The sequence below is a fragment of the Capricornis sumatraensis genome, chromosome 10 (assembly GCF_032405125.1).
Source record: "Capricornis sumatraensis isolate serow.1 chromosome 10, serow.2, whole genome shotgun sequence".
Lineage (NCBI taxonomy): Eukaryota > Metazoa > Chordata > Mammalia > Artiodactyla > Bovidae > Capricornis > Capricornis sumatraensis.
In genome coordinates, this window is record NC_091078.1 from 103842602 (window position 1) to 103868061 (window position 25460).

At 63.2% G+C, this 25460-nt stretch overlaps 1 protein-coding gene across 1 annotated transcript; it reads right to left on the bottom strand.

The window, feature by feature from the left end:
* Positions 1-11815: 11815 nt before the first annotated feature.
* Positions 11816-25152, bottom strand: HDAC11 (histone deacetylase 11). The gene is made up of 10 exons (XM_068982496.1): positions 25129-25152; positions 24072-24220; positions 21228-21328; positions 16775-16891; positions 15280-15322; positions 14982-15058; positions 14025-14087; positions 13703-13799; positions 12711-12889; positions 11816-12502 (listed from the first exon to the last, which is right to left on the bottom strand). Coding segments are annotated over exons 1-10 (1044 nt in total). The 5' UTR covers positions 25131-25152; the 3' UTR covers positions 11816-12286.
* Positions 25153-25460: the final 308 nt, after the last annotated feature.

The window sequence follows — 25460 nt, forward strand, 5'->3', positions numbered from 1 at the left end:
GGAAATGGCCCCCCACTCCAGTGTTCTTGCCTGGAAAACCGCATGGAGAGGAGCCTGGCGGGCTACAGCCCATGGGGTGGCAAAGAGTCGTTCACAACTGAGCAGCTGACACTCTCTGACCCCCACTTCCTGGACAAAGAGATGTCCTAACCCCAGGACAGATCTGGAGCGCTGGGGGTCAGAACCCGGGGGCCCCCTTGTCCCCACACGCCTCCTGCTCTGTCTCCCATGCCCGGCCCGTCTGGACCCCGGGCCCTGGCGCTTGCGGACTCTCTGTCTGAGCCCTGTGTCACCGCGTCCCTGGGCACCAAGCCAGCAGCACTCTCCCCGGCTCTCTGCGTCCTTACCTGGTGGGACGCTGACAGGCGCGTGACCCGGCGGGCCTCGCTTCCCTCTCAGGACCCTTGACAAGGGTCGCCAGTGGAAAGCAGAGCATGATGACCGCACACACGCGCCCACCACGAGGTTCCCTGCGTCCCCAACCCCAGGAAGAGTCTGTCCTCGCCTGAGACCCCCGAGCCCAGGACCCCACACCAGGAAGGGGCGCTGGCGCCAGGACCGCAGGGAATCACCCTGTCGGATGGCTGCCCAGGTATCCCTGGCTGACCTGGGTTCCACGGTGTTTTCTCCGGGATGATGCCCTCCCCAAGGAGCTGGCTGGGCAGGAAGCTGTCCTCAGAGGGCGGGGGGTGCCTCCCTGAGGTGGGCACAGCCCTGTCCCTACCTGGGCAGCTGACTACCTTTCCTCCAGCCTCAGCTTTCTCCGCCCCCGATCTTGGACCCCCCTCCATCCAGCCGGGGATGGCCTGGCCGGAGCTCGAGTTGGGGAAACAGGCGCAGAAGAGTGGAGGGCTCACCCCACATCTGTGATGCTCGGGCTGCAAAGTGGGAGACCCCAGGGTGCCATGGAGGGAGGGGCACCTCGTCTCAGCCTGGCGCTGCCGGGTGGAGGAGGAGAGCTGGGGCATCAGGGGGTCGGGCTTCCCCAGCACCCCGGGGAGTGGAAGGAGGCTGCAGGAGGCAGGCCGCCCTGGCCTGAGCCCATGGGTGTCTGTGGGGGCAGCCAGCAGTCCCTTTGGTCACCCACGGGGATCCCGCCTGATCTCACTCCAGGGGACACTCCCCTCGGGTGGCACCTTCATCTACACGCAAGGTCCTAAACCATCCAGCCCTGGGGCTGCAGAGCCGGCACTCTGGAGCCACGGTGTTGGAGAAAAGCCGCAGTCATCGGTGAGGGTGGAGGGGCTCAAGGTCAAGTTCAAGGGCTGTGCTGGGAGCCAGCCTCCCCCCAAGGGGGCTGCCCGTCCGGACCCCCAGGAGGCACCAGCTCTGAGGATGGCCGGGGCTGCTGCATCTACTAGGGTGCGGGGGGCATGCCCCCACCAATCCTGAGCCTGCCTGCTGTGTCTGTGCGGGGCCCCCCTTTCCCAGCGGGCGTCTCAGACGGCTCTGAGGGGCCACAGCCTGGCTCCTGGAGCCATGGCCCCAGCCCCGGACACCTCGCTCTGGCCCCCTGGCTCTGCACCTGACTGCCAAGCCCAGCTGGATGCCCTCTCCTCACTCCCAGCTGGTGGCCCCCTCCCGCCCAGTCCACGCGTCCAGCCGCCACAGGGAGCTCCCGATTCAGCTCAGTTCCAGGCGTCTTTTGGGGAGACATTTGCTCACAGCCTGCAGGCTGCCCTGGCTCCCCTTTCCAGCCCTCAGAGGGGGAGGACCGCTGTCGGCTGTAGACCCTGGCCAGCAGCCGCTGGCACTGGACGAGCAGGCAGTGCCCACTGTCCGTCCCGGGTCAGAGAGAGCTTGGCAGAGCTCTGCCCTCCTGTTCCTGGGACAGACCCAAGTTCCCATGGGCAGAGCACCCGTCCCGGGACTAACCTGGCAGCTTCCAGGGTCTTGGGAGCTGGAGCCAGCGCGATCAGTGCCCACAGCTGCATCCTCTGGCCCCTGGACAGAGCAGGAGGCCTAAAGCGGCCAGAGGCTCAGAGCCCTGTCTGCCTGACTGCCGGCCACTGGGGTACACTAGGGCCAAGTTGCACATGTTGGGGGCGTTCCTCCTCTGCTTTGTGGATGAGGAGCTGGGAATCAGAGGGGAGAAGGTCCCTGCTCATGGTCACACAGCTGGGACGAGGTCCAGACGGGACTGGAACCAAGGCCTGATCTCTGCAACGCCCCTCAAGTCAGCCTCTCCCTGGCTGGGCCCTGCGCCTCCTCCCATCGGCAGGCGGGCCCTTCAGTGCCAGTGACCCCGGTGCCCTGGTGCCCACGCAGCGACTGTCTCCCTGCTGGGTCATGTTCGTCATCAAGCCCTGGAACTGGGCTCCTGGAGATGCCCCTGCCTCCCCCAGCGGGGTCCTCCCCGGGATCCAACTGGCCTGGGACAAGCGCCCCCAACTGGTGTTAATGACTCTCCCCTCCCCTTCCTGAGGCCTCGTCCCTTTCTGGGGCGCGTGGTCCTTCCACAGCCCAGCAGCTGCTTCTCAGCCTAGGCCCAGCCAGGTCAGGAGGGATGAGGGGTGAGGCACATCCCACTGACGGTGTGCACACCCACCTGAGCACATTCTTCCCTAAAAGGGCCTCTCAAATGCCACCGGGAGTATAACGTCCCGAGTCACCCGACCCCCACACCCCATCCTCATCTCCTAGGCCCAGAGCGGGGAGGACACACGGAGACCGACCGCTCCATCCCCCTGATTTTCACATGGAGGTGGGGGAGAGCGCCAGGCCTGCAACACTGACCACCAGGGTCTGACTCGGTCACCCAGGGGCTGTCCCAGGCCAAGACCGCGGGAGCCAAGGGGCAGGCAGGGAGGCCTGCCGGGGTGTGATGACCTGTGTCTCCTCCAAACAACAGCGGGGGACGGCGGCCAGGAGGGTGGGGACAGCTTGTTCTTACAGCCGGGCCCCGGGGACCTGAGTGGCCGCCCCTCAGCCCCGCTGGACCTCACAGCTGCGGGGCCGCCCTGCCCCCAGCCCCAGCCTGGATGTCGAAATCTGCGCAGAGGCTGCTGGGACGTGGCTATATCAGTAGGTCCGCCACATCTGCAGCGCAGGGGGCCGGCAGGCGACCTGTCCCTTACATTTTTGGGGACAGCTGCCAGGCTACAGGCAGAAAGATGGGATGGGGACTGGGGGTGTCTGTGGGCTCACGGCTTCCCTACACACACAGCGGCTCGGAGACGGGACTGACCTCCTTCACCGCAGACGCGGCGTCAGCATCAAGATGACAACCCCCAGGAACGATGCCTTACAACTGTAAGGATCACGGCAACGCACTTCTGGAGCCTTCGTCCAGGGCCAGGCGCTGTTCTAAGGCCTTTGCACGGGGCCCCCCAGCCAGGCTGAGATGTCTTCCCCATTTCATGGATGAAACGGGAGCAGAGGGCAGTTCGGTCACGCCTCCGAGGTCAAATGACAGTGGACAGCCGACCTGCGGCGTCCACTTCGCTCCATGGACGGAGTGGCTGAAGCTCGGCTCCTCCCGCGCCCGCTGGCGGCTCACCCGAGCCCCCCGGCTTGGCTGCCAGCCGCCCCTTGGAAGCTCCAGGTGGAAAAACAATTGTGGTGTTGGCCCAGGGCTGCTGGCGGGGCCCGGGGCCCCCCCTCCCTGAGCCAGAGATGCCAAGCAGCCTGCCGGGGAGCCCTGGGGAGGGCCTGGCCAGTGAGGGGGGGCAGACGGGGCACTTGCTCAGAATGCAGGGGGGGAAGGGGGCCCCCTCCCGGATGTGGAGTGGGGAGGGGGTCCCTAGGCTGGCCCGGCAAAGACCACTCCCAGCCGGTCTCCTGCAGCCCATAGGCACAGACCAGAACACCAACGGAGTGGTTCTGAGGACCCACTGCCTGCCCTCAGGCCCTGTTCTGGGGCTGACGCGGGGGACAGAGACCCGCACGCCCTTGCTGCCCAGCAGGGAAGCAGAAAGGGCCTGGTTGTTCCATGCACCCTGGGAAGCCAGCACCTGACAGACGAGGAAACCCAGGCTCCCAGAGGCGAAGCGACTTGCCACAGGCACCCCGGGACCCACGTCAGGGGCCCTGGGCCCCGCGCCCACCAGCCACGCCCTGGGCCCTTCTCACGCCCACCAGACTCTCCTGAGGACCCCGCAGGTGGGTGTCAGCTTTCCCACTCTTGGCTGCCGCAGCTCCGAATGGGCAGGGGCGGGGGCTCATCTGAAGTCATCTTGCCGGGAGAGGCAACACCAAGACTGCCCCCCGGCGCCCCGATGGTCCGACGTCAGAGCCCACAGGCTTTCCTGCTCAGTTGTGTCTGACTCTGCGAAATGTTGGACGGTAGCCCGCCAGGCTCCTCCATTCATGGGATTTTTCAGGCCAGAATGCTGGAGTGGGTTGCCATTTCCTCCTCCAGGGGATCTTCCCGATCCCAGGATGGAACCCATGTCTCCTGTGTCTCCTGCACGGCAGATGGACTCTTCACCTGCTGAGCTATCAGGGAAGACCCACTGTCTCTCCCAAAACTTTCCCCGAAGCTCCCCGCATTTTGAGTCATAGGAGGGAGTCCGCACGAGCCGGGCAGACTGGGGTTAGGGCCCTGGCCAGCGGGCAGCCCCCTCCTGTGCCGGGGACAGCTGGGGGACTGGGCCTCGGCCAACAGCACCCTTTTACAATGATACGTTATTTACCTAGCTCAAGCCACACACACATGCGCCCTCTGCAGATAATTTTGGTCTGTCCTTTTTAAGCAACAACACAGTTATACTTAACCATTCAAGAGGAAGTGAAGCCCGCACAATGCCTCCTCTGTGATCCGACAGAAAAACGACCAGGCCAGCCAGCCGCGCTCAGGCTGCAGCACAGCAGAGCACCTGGGCCTGCGGAGAGCGCGGGCGTCACTCCCTCCACACAGAGGGCCCCAAGCTGCACTCGGCTGTTGCTGTTCTTGTGTTTGCTCTTGTTCGGTCTCCTCTCCTGTCGTTGGTCGGTCGCTTCTAGAAGCACCCAGGCTCTGCCTGGAAAGCGGCTAACAAGCTCGATGCCTCTGGCCAATGAATGGACCATCGATGACTCTGCTGTGAGCAGAGCTTAACAACAAGGGGAACTCGCGGCGAGAACAAGCGCCATCGAGCCCTCCTCGAGCTCCGGACGCTCTGGGGGCTCCAGGCGCAGCTCGGGGATCTGATACCGCAAGGGGGCCAGCCTGGGTGAAGTTGTGTGCCAAGTGCAGCGAGGCTCCACTTCCTCGAGATGCTTTACCGCCACCTGCTGGAAGAGTATCCTGGCAAGTACGTCTACCCTGATGCCCCTCTGAGCAGCACACGTCAGAGCTGGGTAGGGCACAATCGCAGAGCTGTCCATGAGAGCCCCGTCTCAACGCCACCAGCCTTCCTCGTTTCCCCATCATGCTTTACCCTTTTCTCCTCCGTTTCATTCTCTAATACCTTAGACAGGCTTTATCTCTGTGGCTGAAATCAGGCTGCTCTGTGACTTGTGAGACAAAGTCCCTTCCCCTCCCACCCCCAAACATAAAAGTCTAGGCGAGGACTCTGGTCCATCACTGAACCTTCTCCGTGGTCAGAGGCAGGGGACGGGTGTCAGGATGGGCAAGGCTGTGCCAGGCAACGCGCCATGTCGAACCTCAGCGGTGCTTCATTTCTCCCTCACTCTGAACATCCACCCCCGTCTGCCCAGGGGGCTCTGCTCACTTGGGGCTTTCAGGGACCCAGACTGGCAGATGCCACAGCTCAAAATGTGTTCCCGCCGTTGCTGCAGCAAGAGGGAGGCTCCCGGAGCACCGCCCACTGGCTGGGAAAGCGTCCCCGGGGAGGAGAGCGTCCCGGGGGAGACACGCAGGGCACTGAGCTCACGGTTCTTGAAGCAAGTCCGCGGGCGCGTCCAAGCTCAGGGGTGGCGAGGAGCACCGTCCAGGAGGATCTGCGCTTGGGTCACGCTGCACTCTTGGGGGCAGCGGGGGCTAGGCTGGGGGGCGGGCAGGGGACCGTGACTGCTACAGCCTGGGCTGGAGGCGTGGGAGCCCCTCCAGGAAGGCAAGGAGGGTGCCAGCGGCTCTAAACACTCGCCCGGGGCCGAGACCAAGAGGGAGCCGGGCCAGGCAGGGGTGTGTGAGCAGGGGCACTGGGCGGCCGCACCAGGCTCTGGGCGTTGCAGCAGCGGGAGCCCCCAGGGCCCCCCAGGGACCAGCTCTCCGGGAATAAAGAGTCAGGCTCCGGCCCAGGCGAGACAGCAGGAGTGGTCTGGCCTGGCCTCCACCAGGACGGGTGAGCCGGGGACCCTCTCTTTTTGCTTCCCCTCTGGTGCTGGGGTTGGCTGTGAGCAGGCCAGGGTGTCAGGAATGACTCATCCGTCAGGGTTGAAGGTTCCGCTGGACAGAGGCTACTGGCACTCGGACTGGTCAAGGACCTGTCTCAGGCTCGAGGAGCTCTTGGGGAAGCCGCCACGGCTAGGTGCCCACCACGTGCCAGGCTAGCGTGCCCCCAGCCCCACCAGGAGCGCCCGTCTCAGCCGCGTGGACGAGAGCCTGGGGTCCGGGAACGCATCACACATCCGGCACCTCGTCCCAGGCCTTGGACCCCCGCGGCATCACAGGATTCCTGGGGAGGGAGCCACAGCCTTTGAGACGACAGCGGGTCCTCACGTGACCGAAGACCTCGGGAACCAGATGGGCGTCCGCCGGCCTATGTTTTCGCCACATTCCTGAGCTCCGAGAGGAGAAATAAAAGTGTTCCCTTGTCTGCGAGCTGAAGAGACAGCAATATTGTGGCGTAACTAGGACCAGATGGCTCCAGGAATTTCCAAACGCCTCTCAGCGCATTAGACAAAATAGCCTCCCAGCCGCACACCATAACTCCGTCTGGCCGCCCGGGTATCAGTTACCGGGACGACCGGCGGGTTGTGAGTGCCGGCTCGGAGGTCCTAGCAGGGAAGGGGTCTCTGGTCTGGCCACCGCCCCCTCCTCCTGGCCCCTCGGGAGCACCCCTCATGCGTGAGCCCTCCCCAGAGCTCCAAGGCCAGGGCGCCCAATGGGAAATCTCAGAAAGGGGTGGGACATCCCTCAGCCATGGAGCTGGATGCCCAAGGCCCCCTCGCTAGCACACCCCCTGGGAGGGGAGGTCACAGCTATGGGGCACCCAAGGGTGGGCACTTCCAGCACACCGAGTGCAGGCTCTGGGGGGCTGGGGGCATGTCCGGAGACCCGCCCTCTCTGCACCCGTCTTCCTCCACGGCCACAGCGGTGCTGAGAATGAAGCCAGTGAAACACGCCTGTGCACAACCCGCGTCGTGAACCCAGAAGATGCACCCAGAGGCCACGAGATGATCTCAGATGCCCCGGCCCCGAGAACATCCCGCCCGGGGCCCTCCTGAAGGATGCCAACGTTAACTGAGAACGCGCCAACACCAGGGCATCTTACGGGCGAGGAGATCGGGGCTCAGCATGGTGACGCACAGCTCAAGGCCGCACAGCTGGCAAAGAAGTCCAGCTCCAACCACCGTGCCCACCACCTCCCGATGAGCCAGCTCCCGCGTGCAATGAAGCCGTGTCTCTCTAGGTGTCCACGTCCCGTCTGTGTGGCAGGAGGCCGGGGAGCAGGCCAGGAGGGCAGCCCACACTCTCCCGCTGGACCCGAAGTCCGCCCTCAAGTGACCAGAGCACGTAGGCCAGGCCACTTCCATCCCCTCACACAGGCCTCTGCGGAGGGAGGGCCAGCCTGCGGGCAGGGATGCACCTTCCCAGGGTCACTCTGAGGCCAGTGGCGAAGCAGGTTCAGACAGAGGCTGGCCGGCCACAAAGCCCACGTCCTTCCTGCGGAGACCACGCCCCCAAAGGCAGAGCCCAGGGCTCCCTCGTGCCCTGACAGCTGTGCCTCCACCCTGGTGGCGACAAGGTGTGCGGAGGAAAATGCCCAAGGGGGTGGTCGGGGCGGCACTCAGGACCCCCGACTCCCCTTCGGAAAGCTGCCGTGGGCGGGAGCCAGGAGGCTGAGCTCTGGTCCCCAGCTGGCCACCAGGCTCCTTAACAGCCCCCCTGGGCGTCAGTTTCCAGACTGACCACAAGTCCCAAGCTGGTATCCCAGCAGGCCCTCCACAAAGGACAGCTCCGCCTCTCCTGCCCCCCGGTCATTACAAACCTTTGCCAGACGGTCTGCTTGCAGGGTGGGGAGGGGGCAAGGGTGCTCGTTCTAGAGTCAGGCGGCCTCGGGTCCATTCCCTGGCTTTTGTGGTGCCTGCGTGACCTTGGGCAAGTCACTTGACCTCTCTGAGTCTCAACCTCCTTGTCCCTAAGGCAGTGACACAGCTGTTGATGGGTAACTGGTATGGAGTGTCTGTTCCAGGCTCGACACCGCTATAAGCTCTCGACAAATATTGGCTCCTTGAGTTCTCATGACAACTGCCCCCATGCAGAGTATCATTCCTACTTTGCAGATGAGTATACTGAGGCAGAGAGGGAAAAGCACCCGGCTCCAAAATCACTGCAGATGGTTACTGCAGCCAGGAAATTAGAAGACGCTTACTCCTTGGAAGGAAAGTTATGACCAACCTAGATAGCATGTTGAAAAGCAGAGACATTACTTTGCCAACAAAGGTCCATCTAGTCAAGGCTATGGTTTTTCCAGTGGTCATGTATGGATGTGACAGTTGGACTGTGAAGAAAGCTGAGCACCGAAGAATTGATGCTTTTGAACTGTGGTGTTGGAGAAGACTCTTGAGAGTCCCTTGGACCGCAAGGAGATCCAACCAGTCCATTCTAAAGGAGATCAGCCCTGGGATTTCTTTGGAAGGAATGATGCTAAAGCTGAAACTCCAGTACTTTGGCCACCTCATGAGAAGAGTTGACTCACTGGAAAAGACTCTGATGCTGGGAGGGATTTGGGGCAGGAGGAGAAGAGGACGACCGAGGATGAGATGGCTGGATGGCATCACTGAGTCGATGGACGTGAGTCTGAGTGAACTCCGGGAGTTGGTGATGGACAGGGAGGCCTGGCATGCTGCGATTCAGGGGGTCGCAAAGAGTCAGACGTGACTGAATTGAACTGAACTGAGCCAGGGGTGGAGGGTTGGGACTTGAGGCCTGGCCAGTGAGGGGCGGGCACTCACAGCTTAACCGCTGCCCCCCTGCAGCCTGGCTGACAGTCCCAGGAAGGCACTGCTCCCGACGTGGCACCAAGCCTCCCCGCGGTGGCCCTGGGCTCGGGGCAGGGTGTCCCCAGGCGGGGCTGGCTGGGCTAAATGAAGCCAGCAGGAGGGCAGCCGGCCCTGAAGGAGCTGGGGCAGCATCCTGTCTACTTCAGATCTGCCCGGGAGTCCTACGAAGCCGGGGGGCCCTGCCAGTGCCCCCGCCTGTGTTTGCGCCCTGGGCGGCAGGCTGGGCACGTCCCTTCCTACCTCTGTGCCCTCCAGCCTCAGGCGTGGTGCCCTGGGCGGGCAGTGCTGCCTGAGAACCCGCACTGGTCCCTAGCTGAGATAGGGGCTCTGAACTCTCTCGAGAGGACCTCCCAGGACTCGTGGGCCTCCAGCCAGGCCTGGCGCTGGGGTCTTGGGGATGACAGGGGGATGCGATCGCGCAGCAGCTACGTGGGGTCAGGCTCTGAGCTGGCTCCAACATCACCCCGGACACCCCGCCCAGCCTCACAAGTTCAGGACACAAGCCACCAGGACGGCTGAGGACGGAGGCTCGGAGAGGCCCCGGAGGGCTCCCTACTTGGTGGGCGTGGGGCCCAGGGGTCTGCCCACTCCCCAGCTTGGGGCGTGGTAGGGGCGGGGGTCCTCCTAGGTCAGTTCTTCAGGACGCTCTGGAGCCACCTGCTGCAGAAACTCCCACCACCTCCGGGCACCATGCTGGCCCACATGGCCTCCGGGCTCCTTTTTGCAGGACCTTTTCCAAGCTTGCCAGGCCCCTGGGTTCTGCCCCGAGCATGTGTCCGACCCCAGACCTCCCAGCCTGGCCCCGTTCTTGCCCACCCGGTCGGCCAGGGCTTGGCACGTTCCCCTTGGGGTTTCATAACCTGGGGGATCATTTGCAAAGAGCACACACCCTACGAACAGACCCCGAGCACCTCTCGGGAACCAGCCCGGACCCTCCTCCTGCCCCGCAGCAGTCACCGTCGTAGTCACGAGCGGTCCCAAGCACCCCCAGGCGTTCAGTCCTGGGCCCGCCCTCCGGGTGAGTACCGCGTCCTTCGAGGCCCATCTCACAGACGAGCAAAGAGTTGCGGGTTCCGGAGCCAAGGCCTTGGTGGGAATCCTGCCCCTGAGCTCCCAGTGTGCGCTCTGAGCAAGTAACCCCTCCCCTCCCCCGCCAATCGCATCCCTCAGCATCTACATCCGTAAACAGAGACGACGGCCTTGCCAGCCTTCACCCGCCTCACACCTAGCGCAGGGCACACCTGGACCCCAACCACCACCCCGATGCCTTCATCTCTTGTCCTTGCCCCGGCACTGACCCTCGAGCGACCGCCCACTCCCTGCCCAGGCTGTGCCCCTAACGCTGGGGGTGCCCTGGCCGCTCTGCCGGGCTGAGGACAAGGTCCCACTCCCCACCTGCCCCAACCCTTCTGCCCCCACTCAGCCCATCCCTACCTGTGCTCCCTGCCTGGCACCTTCCCATCCCCACTCGCCCCCGCCCCGAAACCGCTCTGTCTGGACAGCACCCTCTCTTCACCCTTGCTGAATCAGAGGCAGCTGCGAACATGCTGTGGGATCTGGCAGAGCTGCGGTCAAGCCTGGCTCCACCACTCACTAGATGTGCAGCCTGGGGCAAACTCACTGAGCCTCAGTTGCCTCATCTGTAAAATGGGCCCAATGACCTTCCTTCCCCAGGAGACTCTGAGGACAGAACGAAACTCTGGCATTAACCGGGCCGCTGCCCCAGGCCCCTTGCTGTGTGAGAATTCAGCCTTTACTCTGAAGAACACACGTCAGCCAGCTCGCATCGGGAAGGGCCTTTATGGTTCTCTGGAACAGAGGCTCCACGGACACAAGCCCATCACCGCCTGCCCCCTGGGGTCGCAGGCCCGTGTTGGAGGAGAAGGGGTGTTAGGTGCAGAGACCGGGGGGGCGGGGGCGGGGCAGGGCGTCCAAGTGTTTGTGACACTTGGTCATCTTAGGACCCTCCCCACCCCCACAGCAGACGGGGTGTGAGGGAGAAGGCGGGAGGATTCAGGGCACCCCCAGGTGGCGAGGAGCAGAGTCCCCATGGGGGTTGATCAGGGACGGCCCACCTTCCCTCCCCCCAACTCTGATCTCCGAGAGCACACCCAGGCCGTGGGGCGCTGGATGTCTCCCTCACCCTGGCTTCCTGGGGGGTCCAGAGCATCCCCTTCAGAGCAGAGCCGGTGACAAGGTCAGGGCCCACCTGGGACCCCAGGCGCAGGGCAGGCCTGACATTTTCAGGGAGGCCAGTGGAGGCTGTAGCCCTACCTGGCCTCACCCCAGCCCCCAACCCCCTACCCGCTGCAGGACAGGATGGAGACCCTCCGCTCATCCCCAGCAACCCCAGCCTGGCGTCACCAGCACCGCAGTCCCCACCTGGGCCTCGAGGCCTGCGGGACCCCACCCGGCCACCTGCCCCTCCACGGTCTCCTGGGCTGGGCCTCGGTGTCCTCCACCCCTCTGGCCTCCAGAGCTCAGGCCTGTCCTGTCCCTGAGCCCAAAGCTCATCCCCCGCCCCCCAGCCCCGAGCCTGCCCTTCCCTCTGGACAAGCAAGATGTCGGTGGAACAGGCTCCCCTCTCCACCCTCCCACGAGCGGGGAGGGGCTCAGGGACAGCGGGCCCAGCCCTCCCTTTACTGATGGAGAAGCCAGACGGGAAGACCCACCTATTCCTGCGCGCCTTCCCCGCGACCCCACACCCAGGACCAGGGCTCGAGCCTGCTGCCTGGGAGTCCCTGCCCAGAGAGACCCGGCTCAGCCGCCTCTTGGACGCCCCACCCCTGGCGGGAGGGGAAGAGGGTGTGGAAGAGGCAGGAGGGCGATCCTGCAAGCCTCCTCAGTCTGAAATGGCCATGCTGTGCTGAAAACTGGAGCATCCAGGGCCCTGAGGAGCGCCCCCTGCACCGGAGCCTCACCTGCCTCCTCCCTCTGGGGAGAACCACCACCTCTGTGGTCTGGTCAGGCCATGCCCCTGTGGGTCCTGCCGGGACTCAGGCCCTGCCCTCTGCCCCATCTGCAGAGGGGCCCGGAGTCCCCGATACCCGGGGCGGGGGGAGAGCGGAGCTGTGCAAGGCGCCCCCGGCCCCTCGGCTGGAGGAGGAGATGCGCTGGGAGGCTGGTGGGTGGGTGGACGGGCTGCAGGCGGGGAGCCTCCGAGAGGGCAGCGTGGTCAGGGCACCTCCAGGGGCAGCAGAGGCGTGTCTGAGTTCTGTGCTGAGACGCTAGCAGACTCGGGCCCGATGAGCCCCAGGCCATACAGGTTAAGGATGGAGTCGGCGATGATGCGGGCCGTGCGCTTCTGGTAGCCGCCTGAGGTCACCATGAGGATGGGCAGCTGGCGGCCACGGACTATCCGGAACACCAGCTCGTCCCGCTTCACGATGCCCTGGGTGGGTGCGGGGGACGGGGAAGATGGGCTCAGCCTGGCCCGGACCCTCAGGGTGGCGGAAGTCCTGCTGTGAGTCTAACCCCGCTCCGTGCTGCTGCTGCCGCCCAGCCCCTCTGGCCTCAGGAGGAACACCCGTGCCACCCACGTTCCCATCGCTGCTGAGTCCCCAGAGCAGAGCCCGCCCCCGCCCTGCCCCGGGACGCACCTGTGGACTGATGGCCAGCCCGCCGAGGCGGTCGCCCTCGAGGATGTCCGTGCCCGCGTTGTACACCACCACGTCGGGGCGGTGCTCCTGCAGAGCTTTCTCCAGGTTCCTCTCCACCTTCTGCAGGTACTCGTCATCCTCCGTGCCCCACTCCAGCTCCACCTTCCGCCTGATGGCCTCTGGCGGGGGAGACAGCGATGCCCCAGCATGTAGCCGGGAAACGGGGCTGGGGCACCGCTTGCTTCCCCGTCTGACTCTGGCGCTGCTCAGCCGCTCACTCACCCAAAAGTAAGTTAACAGAGCACAGGGACCGTGGATGGAACACTGCCTGGGGCTCAGGGACCCACACCGGGCGCCTGGGCTCACTGCCCCCGTGAACTCTCTCCGGAGACACAGACACCCCATGCGCCCTCGGGTCCGAAGCCAGTCCGCTCGAGATGAGATTCAGTTCGGAATCGGGTCCCTGGGGCCACAGAGTGGCTGAGTCACCCGCAGGCGCTTTCTGCGTAAATGTCCCCTCCCCACAGGGTGGGCAGGTCCCCCTGTCTTCAAAGCTTCATCGAAGGGTCTCTTGCCTTTTAATCGATGAGTTTAACCCACTGGCATTTATTTAACCGTCACGTTTGAACTGATTTCTGCCATCTTATCTTGTATTTTCTACTTCTACATTTTTCTGTTTCTTTCTTGTCCTTCCCTATTTTTGACCGGACAGCTGCATGCCCAGGAGAAAATCCCACTGTATTCTCCAGGCGGCCACCCCAGCAGAGGGATTCACCGTGTGTTTGTTTGGGTGGGGGCTGTTACATGGTCTTCCGTGGGTGAAGCGACCTCTTGGGTCTCAGTTTCCTTGTCTGTGAAGTGGGGATGGCCTCCCCCTCCCTGGGATGGCGAGGGTCAGAAGTGAAGTGACGTCTGCAAGGCCTGGCACGCAGGAGAAGCCCGGCAGACAGAGCCCAGTTCAGGCGGGCGCGCTGGGGTGGGGGGGCACTCACGCTTGGCGAAGCGGTCCCCGGGGTAGATGTGGCGATTATACACGTCCATGATGTACACGCGCTTGTCGCCCATGAAGTCGCGCTCGTGCCCGTTGCCCTGGTGGGGACACAGAAGCTGCTCAGGGCAGGCCACCCGGGGCCAGGCCAGGACCCCCCAGCACGCCCCAGGGAACGCCCCCTGGGCGGGGCGGGGGGTGGAGGGGCAGCAGAGGCCCAGCCTGGGGCTCAGGGGTGTTCCTGGGGGTGGGGAACCCCACCGCGTGGGGCCGTGTGTCAGAGATCGCCTGGGGAGAGGGAGACCCCAGCCCCGCCGGGCACTCACCTGATGGGCGTCGAGGTCCACGATGGTGGCTTTGGAGATGCCCTCCACTCGGTCAAACAGGAACTGCCCAGGGCAAGAGAGGGGAGAGGTGAGGACCCCCCGGGCAAGAGGGTGCAGCCCCCCAGGGGCCCTGGTCAGTGACGGGGTGGGCTGGGAGCGCCTCTGTGCTTGCGGGAGACCCCAGGCTGCCAGGAGGTCTGTGTGGCTCAGAGGAGCCTGTGTGTATCTGCAGCGGGGACCTCCTCCCAGCTGCACCCGGAGCTCCGTCTTGCCATCTCCGCCTTCTTACAGGGGCCTGGCCCTAAAGCCACCGCCTCGGGGAAGCCCTTCCTTCCCCTGCCCTCCCCTCTCACCAGGTCTCCTGGCCTCTCCCTCTCCAAACGGCCAGGGTCTACTGCCCCCTCCTCCCCATCTGTTTCCATGCCGTGTGAACAGGAGCCGCGGGGACCACGTGGACTCCCAGCCTGAGCCCCGACGCGGGTGCTGGCAGAGCACAGGCTTCTGACAGCCGTGGAGGCCACGGCCAGCATTGCCCCTTCGGGCTGTGCCCTCACCCCTGCCGGCCCCGTTCCCTGAGGGTGAAGGGGTGAGCCCCGCAGATGCCAGTCACTGTCGCCACCATCAAGGTCTTGATCCCTGTCTCCTCCCCGCTCTCCTGAAGCAAAGCCCTGTCTCCTGTTAATAATCTAGCGGCGTCCCGTAAGCTGCTCTCCTCCGGTCCCCGGCCCCTGGAGAAGGCGGGCGCCTCGGGACCGCCACAGGCAACAGAGATGAGCAGGTGTCACGTCCACGTTTGAGTCTCAGCCCAGCTGAGGGACCCAGGTGAGCTCCCTCCCATTCGGGGCCTCGACTCCCTTCGTGAGAACGTGTGCTGAGAACACTGGACCGGGGGGCGTTCAGGGAGGCTCTTGGAGACGGTCACCCTCGCCCCTGCCCGTCGCGAGCGCTTGGGCGCACCTTGATGGCAAGCGTGATGTCCGCGTAGGCGCAGAAGCCCCCTCCTCGGTCGCTGGAGCAGTGATGGAAGCCGCCGCCTGCGAGGACAGCCGCGGAGTGGGCAGGGCTGGGCGAGGGCACGCCCCAGGCGCCCCCTCCGGCCTCCCAGGGACAGCTCTGGGCCTCCAGGCTGGCCAGGCAAACGGAGACCCCCCGGGGCAGGTCACCACCCCCGGGTCCCTGGGTCGGGGGGCAGCTCTGCCACCACGGCATCCGAGCAGCTGCCACCAGGCCCCAGGCCCGGCCCCGGGGCACTCACCTACGTTGATGGCCCAGCCGCGGTCCACTGCCAGCTTCCCCGCCTTTGAAAACAAGCACAGGCTGAGGCAGGCAGGGGCCGAGCGCTTCACTCACTCCTGCGCTGACGCACTGCCCCCATGAACACTGCAGGCAGCTCCAAGGTGCGGATGAGCTGTGAGGTGGGGTACGGGGGGCACCACCCGCCCCCACCCGGCAACCCCCCGGCTGGCTTCTGAGACGGCAGTGCGTCGCGAGTGTGCGCGGCAACCCCCCAGCTGGCCTCTGAGACGGCAGCGCGTCGTGAGCGCGCTCAGTAGCGTCCGACTCTGACCTCGAGCACTGCAGCCCACCAGGCTGCCCTGCCCACAGGATTTCCCAGGCCAGAATGCTGGAGGGGGCTGCCGTTCCCTCGTCCAGGGGACCTTCCCAACCCAGGGATCAAACCCACATCTCCTGTGGCTCCCGCACTGGCAGGCGGATTCTTTACCACTGAGCCACCTGCAAAGTGTAAACCCCTGTGTAACTGGGTGAGGGAACTGGAGGAAACCAGAATTCCGTTCTGAGGCTTGCATGCGAGCTGACCAGGACTCTCACGCGGCTTTCGAAGGGAAAACAGACACGGAAATACTGTCGCTCTGGTCCTGAAATCATGTAGGAACCCATCATTCTGGGGTGAGCAGGAATATTCTAATAAACTTTAAAAGTGCACACATTTGCAAAGCTAAGAAGAAAACCATGAGGGGTCAGCCGGTGTTGATCCAGGTCTGGGTTAGATCACTGTGCATTTCAGTCGTTTCCACTTCTTTTCCTCACTGTCTGTGGCTGACTTTCATTGGAAGGACTGATGCTGAAGCTGAAACTCTGATACTTTGGCCACCTGATGCAAAGAACTGACTCATTGGAAAAGACCCTGATGCTGGGGAAGATTGAAAGTGGGAGGAGAGGGGGCCGACAGAGGATGAGATGGTTGGATGGCATTGCTGACTCAATGGACATGAGTTGAGTAGACTCTGGGAGTTGGTGATAGACAGGGAGGCCTGGTGCGCTGCAGTCCATGGGGTCACCAAGAGTCGGACACGACTGAGCAACTGGACTGAGCTGACACGCGGTGTGGAACCCACTTTTGCCGCGCGTGTTGGTGACTGCCACACCCCGACGCGGGTGAGGGCCATCATCCACCGTGGAGGTCACGGGTTTGTTTTCATCTGAAATGTGAGAAGCTCAGAGCTGCAGTTTTTGGACACACTCTTGGGGGGTCCCAGCTGGTTAAGGACACCTCTTACACACCAGCAAATACTCTAACAGGGGGTCTTGGGGGAAGAGCGGTGATTCCTATGGGAGAAGCTTTGGAAGAAAGTTCCTGTTGCCGCCTTGAAGAACATTTGCGATTTTGCTCAACTGCTCAGCGGGACGAGGCATTCTGGAGGGAAAACCCCAGGTGGGCAAAGGCCCGGGGAGCGACGGAGCCAGGGCTGGGGGCTCCCGCCCAGCCGCTGCCCCCACGCCCCACCTACCATTATGGTTCCTCCCGTCTGCGTCCGCAGGGGCCTGAGCACCTTTCTCTGCACCAGGAAGTTGGGCAGGAAGATGACCGGGGGGATCTCTGTGATGGTCGCGACGGCAAAGGACCACTGCGGGAAGAGACGCGGGCTGTTTGGCCTCCCTCTGCCCACCAGGCCCAGAGGCAGAAGATTCCCCCTGGACCAGCTTCAGGGCGCCTGGGGGGCTGTGGGCAAGTGCAGCTCCTTGGGTGAGAAATGGGGGCCCTCCCACCGTGGCTGAACTTCAGGCTCGGCACAGAGATGCTCACCACAGGGTGTTCTTAAAGGGAAGTCAGCGAAGGGCCTCATGGGCCAAGGCCCTCGGCTGCCCTCTTGTGTCCAGAAGGAGAACTGCAGGGGACGACCGGTGACCACCCAGCCTACTCAGAACTGGCCTGGCCCGCACCCCGGGGCAGCAAGGCCCTGCGGGGGCAAGGGAGAGGGGCTAAGGAAGGAGGATCCTTCTTTACAAGGTCACAGCAAGTCATCGACAGAGTCCGGACTGGACGCGCAGGGCTGCTGGTCCCCCAGCGCAGCACGCCCCTTCATCCACCCGGAGTCAGCCGTCCCTTCAGATGGGGCTGCACGCTCTCGTCCCCTGCTGCCGAGGCAGGAGGGCCTGGGGCACCCAGACCAGAATATAGCCTCCCTTCGACCTCCTGGGCCCTGGCCAAGCGTCCACGCACCCTGGTCCTGGACCTCTCCTGCCTGGCTAGGAACACCCGCGATCCAGACCCTGCTCTCCACCAATGCTAGGCAGAGCCCTGCAGGGACACTGGCACCTGGCAGATATTTCCCAAGAGCCTGGGGAGGCACCAGGCCAGGAGATGGAGCTGGTCTGTCCTCACGGACACACAGCAGCCTGGTGGGGAGGTGCTGACCTGCAATGTGACAGCTTTGCTGGGGGAGGGAGAGCACGGTCTGGCCGGACAGCTGCAAGACCACGTGTGAGTGAGCGGGGGCATATGTGTTGCACGTGTGTGGAGGATCCATAAACGGGAAGGCGGGGGCTCCACCTGTCTGTCACACCAACCCCAGCAGCAGCCCAGCACGTGGGAAGCAGGGAATGACTGCTCCCTGGAAGGGAGCGACAAGCCCCCGAAGGAAAGCATCGGCCTCTGCCTCCCTCCCACCCCCAGCAAGCCAGCAGGGGACAGAGAAGGACAGAAAACGAAGCCACCGGCCCCAAGAGGAAACTAAGAGAGCAATTTCATTTACCAGGACATCAAAAAGAATAAATTAACCAACCAGGTACAAGACTCGTACGGTGGAAACTGCAGAATGCTGCTGAAAGAGCGTCAAGTTCTGAATAAGGGGAAAGACATCGGTGCCCATGGAGTGGAAGACCCAGCCTTGTGAAGAAGGCGGTTCTCTCCTAACTCATCTACAGACTCATAATTGCTACGGAAATCCCAGTAGCGTTTTTTGATTTTTGTTTTTTGTTTTTTTGCAGAAGTGGAGAAACTGTCCTATAACCCTGGAGGTCCCATTTCCCGGGGACCCTCGGAGGCTCACCCCCGGGTACTCTGTGCACGGGGTCTGTGTCTCTGCTCTCACCGACTCAGGGCACCGTGGGGGGCAGCAACAAGGCCAAAGTTGCGCCCAGACTCCCTGGGGCTCCGGCCACAGTTTCCGGGACATCCTTGGCTTGCAGACCCTGCAGCCAATCCGAGCCCAAGAAAGCCCTGTTGCTCCAGCTTCACGGCAAACCCCGGGGTCCTGCCACGTCCGCCCCCGGCCACGGCTGCTTCCAGCCTTGTCTGAGCGCCCAGGCTCTCCCACCAGGATCACGGCAACCACCCCCTTCCTCTTGGGCTCCTGATTTCATCCTGATAGCCGGTCTCATCTATTCCCATCACAGCTGCCAAGCAAGCTCTGGAAACCCAGGTCAGGTTGCGTCCTCCTGCTTGAAACACTCTTGGGCTCCCACTGCCCTCAGAGCAAAGTCGCAGCGACCACAGGCCCTCGCCGGTCCTGACCCTCATCTGACCCCGCCTCCTACCGCCTCCCTTCCATTCCCTCCAATCCAGCGGTGTCACTGCTGCTAGGACACTCCTGCCTCAGGGCCCTCGCCCCTGCTCCTCCTCCTGCTCGCTCAGAATGCCCTCCCCCAGATGCCCGCCCAGCCCACTCCCTCACTCTCCCCTCTGGGAGGCTGAGCCCCCTCCCACTCCAGGCCTGAGTCCCTACAACCGCCTTCCTCTGAGACGCCGCAAGTATCGCCTACTCGTCATTCTCTGGTCTCGGCTCACAGCCCGCCTGCTCTGTGAGGCCCGCTCGGACCGCTCGGCCTGCACGAGCGCGCCTCTGCCCAGTGGCCCTTTCTTCCCCCTGTTGCTCCCGGGTCACTCGGCCTGCACGAGTGTGCCTCTGCCCAGTGGCCCTTTCTTTCCCGTCGCTCCCGGGTCACTCGGCCTGCACTGCCCAGTGGCCCTTTCTTCCCCCTGTTGCTCCCGGGTCGCTCAGCCTGCGCGAGCGCACCTCTGCCCAGTGGCCCTTTCTTCCCCCTGTTGCTCCCGGGTCGCTCAGCCTGCGCGAGCGCACCTCTGCCTACTGGCCCTTTCTTTCCCCTCCGTCGCTCTCAGATGCTTTTGACCGTTACTTCTTTTCAGTCTTGCAGCAGGAAATGCGAATCCATGGCAGCAGGGAACACTGCTCATTGCTTTGTTTTTGCACCCAATACACAGTCAGAACTCCATCCTGAGGTGCTGCACGACTGAATACTTCTTCGCCTTAGTAGGTCATGTGGAAACCATCGTGTTTCTCCTTTTGCTCTGGCCACCAGGGAGCTCCAGATATGTGGCTCGGCCGTGGCCTCTTGGATATGTTTGCATATCTGAATGCTCCTTCTGCCCTTGACGTCGGTTTTCTACTTGAGACTCTACCTGTAAATACTTGCTCGTATTATCACGTAGCACCTAGAAAGCTGCCTTCAGGGTGCTGGGGGGCCCAAGGCCAGGCATGTGGTCAGCCCCCATGGTTCCCTGAAAGGACCTCCAAACAGATGGAGGCCAGCCCCGCCCAGCTTTCTCCGGGCGCTCCCTCCAGCCCGGTCCCTTGGTCCCGGCCTCGCCCTGGCCCCACCCTCACCCTCTGGACTCTGGCAGGCATGTCCTCCTGGCCTCGCCCCTGGGCTGTGGACTGTGACCACGCAGGTCCCGGCCCCGGGAAACCAGGGCAGCCAAGTGCTGGGCTTCCTGCCAGGGCCTCGCACCCTTCGGTCTCCTGGGAACCAGGCTTCATCCTCTTCCTGGTAATCTTTCAGGAGCACAAGCTGCCAAGGTTCCATCTAGAATTCTCACTGCTCGGGCTGGCGCGTGGGAGGACGAGGGGCAGCAGGCGCGACCAGGAGCCCAGGAGACCCTGCGGTGGCCTGTCTGGGGTCCCCACGGGGCCTGCGGGACCACCTGGGTGCCCTCGAGCAGGTGTGGCCTCTGCAGGCTTGCCCACCTCGGGGGCGGGGCCTGGTGACCTCGGGCGTCCACTCTGGCTCTAAGATGAGGCGCTGGGAGCCCAGCGCTATGTGTCAGGGGTCGGCGCTCCCGGGGTCAGAGAACCCGGGGGATCCTCGACCCACCGAGTTCTGACGCCGCCCCCAGCCCCGCCTGCCCTCCGCCCCCACAAAGGGGCCCAAGAACGCCTCCGCCCTCGGAAGCGCACAGACGGGAGCCGTGCGGCTCCTCTAGAAAGAAGTCGTCACAGGCAGCCTGCGGCTCCTCTAGAAAGAAGTCGTCACAGGCAGCCTGCAGGCGGATTCGCAAACCTTCCGATGAGTCGCTACGTTAAGAAATCAGGTGCCGTCACCCACCGGTCTGCACCCACCGGTCTGCATTCCTGGCTTCTCTTTGGAAGCCAGGCCCACGGAGGAGCTGGGCGGCAGCCACCGCCTGGGAGGGGCCGGAGCTCGGGTTCGCCCCATACCACCCACCACCCGCCTGACCACTTGTGTATGTTCCCAGCTGGGGCGCAAAAACCAGCTTTCAGCGCAACAGTTTCCAAGTCTCTAGCAGTAGAAGCCTTGAAACAGAATCTTCAGCTCCAACCCAACATAAATACATAAATACACGCCAAGGTGGCACAGACGTGGCTGGAGGGAGACAAGGAGCTGGGGGCCGCCACCCATCACCCCAGCAGGGGTTTTGGAGGCCTGTCTACAGAGGCCAGATGGAAAGTCACTGAGGCAGAAGCCCCAAACACCGGCGAAGCTTCGATCCCCATCAAGGGGCCGTTCATGCTTTCATGCTCCCAGGGATGGGGGCTCACGACCCCCAGGAGCAGCCACGCGCATCCCTGGTACCTGCCCTCGTAGGGCCCCTGGCTCCCGATGGGGACCACAGACTCACACGCTTCCCCTGCGCAGGAACAGGAGCGGAGCCCCTGGAGCCTGCGTCCCCGCCTTCCGGCTGGCCGCCCCCAGGCCCCGTACCTTCAGCTCGTTGAGATAGCGCCTCGTGTGCACCACCAGCAGGTCTTCGTCCGAGGCCTCCCGCGCCTCCACCAGCGTGCTGTCTGACAGCAGCTTCTCCTCTGAAACCACAAAGCAGGCACCATGCACCCCTGCTGGCCTCCAGCCCCAGCCCCTCCCGCGGGCTCAGACGTGGCCCTGGCAGCCCTGCCCCAGGAGAAGGTGGCCCCTGCTGGCTTGGGCCACCTCTCAGGCCAGTGTGGAGAGAGCTGCCAGGCCCTCGGGACAGGGGGCATAGGACATTGTGCCCAGCAATCCTCCGCAGTCCCAGGCCGCTGAGAGCCAGGGGGTGAGCTCAGGCGTGGCTGGGCAACTTGCAGAGGCAGGTGGCACAGGGGTCACCAATGCTGCGTCTCAAGGTGAGAAAAACTCTGGTTGAGTCTCTGCCACCTTGGGGTGACGTCATGGGGGGTGTCGTGTGTGGGGGTCTTGCCTGATCCTTGCTCCTCTCCCTTTTTTTAACCCCCTCACCAGCAGCAATCGTTTCACAGCCTCTCACAACAGAAAGCTGCCCGACTGCATTTATTTTTTTACCATGACCTTCTGTTTCTGGCAAATGAAACTAGCTTTTTCCATTGAGATGACACAATGTTTCCTTTTAAAACAGGCTTATTTAAGTTTTTAAAAATGAAGGCTAGGTCGATAAAAACTCTGATGCAAATAATGGAACAGGTGGTATGAGTTGATGGCACGGTCCCAAGAGTGGTGAGCCAACGACTGATGTTTGGGGAGCGCCACACTATGGCGTCACCCCCCACACAGACCAGACAAAATTCCCTCCTTTTTGCAACAGAAGTCAGACAGAAGGGAGGGAGTGCTCTGTCCAGGGCACCGAGAACGGATCCATGACGCTCTGGTTCTAGGGAAACTGAAGGACGAGGTCAGAATCTACGGGACCAGTACTAATATGTCACTCTCAGAAACGAACCCTGGTAGAATCCGGCTTGCCATTGTTTAGCCACTAAGTCATGTCCGACCACGACCCCATGGACTGTAGCCCGCCAGGCTCCTCCGTCCACGGGACTTCCCAGGCAGAATGCTGGAGTGGGTTGCTATTTTCCCCTCTGGGGATCTTTCCCAGATCAGGGATCGAACCTGCGTCTCCAGCACTGGCAGGCGGATTCTTTACTGCGGAGCCACCTGGAAGATCCTAGACACCACCTGGTTCCCTCCGTCTCCCACAGAGAGCTCCATGGAGAGGCCGGAACATTTCATGGCTCCCTACTCAGTTCAGTTCAGTTCAGTTCAGTTCAGTTCAGTCGCTCAGTCGTGTCCGACTCTTTGCCACCCCGTGAATCACAGCACGCCAGGCCTCCCTGTCCATCACCAACTCCCGGAGTTCACTCAGAGTTGTGTCCATCGAGTCAGTGATGCCATCCAGCCATCTCATCCTCGGTCGTCCCCTTCTCCTGCCCCCAATCCCTCCCAGCATCAAAGTCTTCTCCAATGAGTCAGCTCTTCACATGAGGTGGCCAAAGTACTGGAGTTTCAGCTTAAGGCTCCCTACTGCCTTCCCCCAAAAGACGAGCTCTGTTCCTGGCAGTACCCAAGGCCCTTCACCACGTGGCCCTGCCTCCTCTCTACCTACGTCCTCATCAGAGAAGGAAGCGAACTCAGGAAGACGGTCACCTCAGTGATGGGGACAAGGCACCCTTAGGTTGCACGGCAGGGCGACACGCGAGCCCAAGAAGGGGCAGTCTGCGGAGAGTCTCAGGCCCGCTGCAAGCAGAGAGGGAAGGACCTCATTCAGGGAGGCATGAGCGAGCTCCCACCCCCAGGAGGGAACAGTCAGGGGGAGGCAGGCTGGCTCCACGACCCCTCCCCCGCCCCGAGCTCGTCCCAGGCCTGCACACTTGCCCTCTTTTCTACATCATCTTTTCCTTTGGATAAGCACTCTGGTCGCTACTGCAAGTGGAAAATCAGTATCGCCTGCCGGAAACAGAAGGTAAGCGAAACTAAAAACAAACAAAAACAAAAAAAATACGAAGGCCACAGTGTCCTTAATCTCCACTGTGACTATTTTCTGCAAGGTGCAGGGCCGAGGCTCGCTCTAGATTTGTTAAAGAGGGAGATGGGCTTAGGTGTTAAAGGTGGGCTAGCCCCCAAAATGAAACATCCCCCAGGACGTGACCAAAGGCATTGTGTGATGTAGAGATATTCAGTGCTTCATCCAATGCCAGGAAACATTTCATGTAATACTTCCTACTTCCCTCAGTTAAAGAACCCCCAATATAGGAAACTGGAATATCTTTTTTTTTTTTTCCCCCACCAGTCTACTGTGATGCTTGAATTTTCAACCCTGGATTACAAACCACGGTTGAAACAGCGCACTCCCCACAGCATTACCCTACTCAGAGAATGAGCCACAAATCAGATGAGGCTAGAGCTCTGAGGGTCAGACCTTTCTGGGCCCAGTTTCCTAGATTTTTCATCAGTGGGGTGGGAGCAAAGGTGGTCCAGCTCCAGGATTCTCGGACTCTGTGGGGCATGGACAGTGCATCCCTCCAGAGGTCAGCCTCCCTGGCTCCGTGGCAACCAGCTCCCCTGCTACTGGTCTCCAGGGGCAGAGACAAGGCTTGGGTCCCCAGGGAACGGGAGCCGGTGAAGGTGTGCTGCGGGGCCAGGTCGTGCTCAGAGGGCTGTGTTGGAGAGACCCTCACGACAGCATGGGTGGAAGGCAATCAGGGCTGAGGCTGGAGCGGGAGCGTCTGAAGCTTGCGTGAGGGAAAGGCAGCTGTGGGCGCTGGTGGCAGGTGGGCTGCAGGGAGCGGATGCAGGTCCCGGGGGTGGGGGGGCCTTCCATACCTTTCAGGAAGCTGATCACTTTGCCCCATTTTCCTGCGTCAAAGGGGTGCAGCCTCTCCAGGCCCAGGAAGGTTATGTTGTAGCGCGGCGAGTACACAATGGGCCAGCGTGAGTCCGGCACGTGCTGGTACAGCTGGGTGGGGTGTGGCCTTCGTGGGCACGGGGACAGACACGCACAGACAGGAACAGCCTCAGTGTGGGAGCAGCCGCACCTTCGCGCCAGCAAGCTCAGACCGCACACAGCCCTGACCCGTGCCACGAGCTCCCCTGGCAGCAGCAGAAGGGCCACAGCAGCAACACTAAGATAGTGGCTCCCTACTGAACTCCCTGAACCATCCGGCCCAATCCTGGCAGCAGCCCCACCAGAGGCTCAGAGAGAGGACCAGGGGCACCCCAAGGTCACCCCGGTCTCTGGAGCAGGCCATGTGCACCAGGTGTCTTGGGGTGCAAGCCTCAGCACCTCACCTCCGCATGACAACAGTTACAACCAACAGCTGTGTGGCCTTAGGCCTGGCTTTCCTGGGCTGCAAAACGTGCGGCTGTCTGTCGGGAGGGCTGAGATAAGGCACTCAACCGAGCACAGAACGCGCCCCATCTATCCCTGACAAGCGAGGGGGACAGTTCCCAGAAACAGCAGCTCGGGCTCACGCAGGCTGAGGCCCAACCCGGAGCCAGGGATGGGGTCACCTCGGGCCCTCCGCGCCAGCTGACCCCCATCACACCTCCGCAGCCGCCGCACCGGGCACAGAAAGCCGGCTTGCCACCGCGGGGGCCTCCGCTCTGCTGGGGGGCCCCGAGGACAGACGCCAAGCCGCGCACGTCGCGGGCCCCCGCCCGGCCAGCGCCCCGTGCGCCGCAGATGAGTGGCGCTGGGCTGGCCGCGGCACGCGGGGCGCTGACCCGGGCCAAGCGGCCCGAGCGCCCGCCGTACCTGGGCCCGCACCTGGCCGGCTCGCTCGGCCGCCCGCGCACCGGTGCGCCCGCCCGCGGGGACCCCTGGGAACCCCCGCGGCCTGGCCGGCGCCCCAGCCCGCGCCCCCGCCCCCGCCGCACTCACATCCCGGGGCCGGGCCCTCCCTGCGCCGCCACCGCTCCGCGACCGGGCGGGGCGGGGCGCGGCCCCGCCCAGGACACGCCCCCGGCCTCGGCCGCCTCCGCTGGGGGCGGAGCTCGAGAGGCTCGGCCCGGCCCCGCCCCCACTCGGGCCTGCGTCACAGAGGGTCGGAGTCCCGCGCCGAGCTCTCGGGCGGCGCCGACGGAGGCCACGCCCCCAACGTCCTTCAAGGGCAAGTCCCGCCTTCCGCAGGCAAACATCCAGTGAGATCTCGCTCTGCTCGAAAGCCGCGCCCCTTAGGGGAAGGGCCGCTCGTCGCAGAACGGGAACAGGCG